The 1,407-nt window shown below is 44.5% G+C and overlaps 1 protein-coding gene across 1 annotated transcript; it reads left to right on the forward strand.

Moving 5' to 3' along the window:
• Positions 1 to 401: 401 nt before the first annotated feature.
• Positions 402 to 926, forward strand: LOC104547513 (calpain-3-like; the record flags this gene model as incomplete). The annotated part of the gene is made up of 2 exons (XM_010193233.1): positions 402 to 518; positions 868 to 926. Coding segments are annotated over 2 exons (176 nt in total), but the record flags the coding sequence as incomplete, so codon positions are not given.
• Positions 927 to 1,407: the final 481 nt, after the last annotated feature.

The raw sequence follows: 1,407 nt of genomic DNA on the forward strand, positions 1-1,407 counted from the left end.
AAGAATCTCCTACTTGGTGTCCTGCTGTTCAGGGGGATCAGGGAGCACTGAAGACATTTGCTCTCATTTAAGCTGTGGCTTCTTTACGTTTGTGTAAGTAACAATCAAAGAAGAGTGGAAAACCTTCAACCCAAGTGTACAGGCACTGAAACGGAGGCAGAGCAGGTCAATGTCCAAGTTTGTATCAGAGGCAAGTGCATGGACATTTCTTGAGTCCTGCTCATGTTTCTTAGTGGCCCTAAATCACTGAGGGCTCAGTCTCCTCTTCAACCTGTGCAGTAAGAAGAAAGTATTTTTGCAGAAGTTGCAGTTAATGAAATTTGTCCTGCAAAGAGAGGCTCTTGACTCTTCTTGCTTCGTGTCTCACGGCCCAGCTGTGCTCTGTTTCTGGTCCTCGGCAGGGTTTCGGCTGAACAACCAGCTCTACGACATCATCACCATGCGCTACGCCGACAAGAACATGAACATTGACTTTGACAGCTTCATCTGCTGCTTCGTGCGCCTGGACGCCATGTTCAGTGAGTGCCTGCCCTTGTTTTACCCTGCTGCCTCCTCCCCTCATGCCCAAAACGCACTGTTGCACTCCAAGTAAAGTTTGTTGAAGCATTACTGCCTCTATGCAGTACACATAATTGAAGAGATGTGCCTAGGGAACCTATGACATGACAGCCATCTCAAAAGAAACGACTGCATTTCTCCTTGTATTAGCTATGGACAAACACAGCAGAAAAAGTTGCTGACCACACTGGTAAATTCCTGCACAAGTTTGTGTAACATAGCAGGAGCACAATTTGGTTCTCTGTCTGGGATCATCTCTACACACAGAGTAATTTACCTACTCCATATACTTTTGTTTCCTTCCTTCAGGGGCATTCCACGCCTTTGATAAAGATGGAGATGGCATCATTAAGCTCAATGTCCTGGAGGTAAACTGATTTCTGCCAGTATTTCTAACACAAAGTCATAATACCAAATTGTATTCATATTACTCATTGCACATGTTCTCAAGTGAGCCTATGAGAGTTGGTCTGAAGCTGTCATCCAAGTGGCAAGAGTCCACAGAACACTCGTATGCATGACCTGCCAGCAGCAGCTGCTTTGTAAGACTCCAGATGGTGCTCAAGGGCACAGCTTTAATGAGACAATTTAAGTCAAGCATGCTTTAGTTTAACAATGTTAACTGATAAAGGGGTTGAATATAGTTCTTTACCTTTTTAAAAATCTTATTAAGAAGACTTAGAAAGTTTCAACTTAAAAGCATGTCTTCTGCTAGGGAGACCATAAAAAGCCCCTTCACTTTTTGCAAGGGAAGGAGGCCTAGGAGCAAGAAGCCCAAAACAAACTTCCTCACTGTCAGGATGCTCCATACTAAGTATCGGCAGGCAGCTGCTTCCAGCTAGAGAGGTG

This window comes from Mesitornis unicolor, unplaced genomic scaffold (assembly GCF_000695765.1).
Source record: "Mesitornis unicolor isolate BGI_N332 unplaced genomic scaffold, ASM69576v1 C13290513, whole genome shotgun sequence".
Taxonomy (NCBI): domain Eukaryota; kingdom Metazoa; phylum Chordata; class Aves; order Mesitornithiformes; family Mesitornithidae; genus Mesitornis; species Mesitornis unicolor.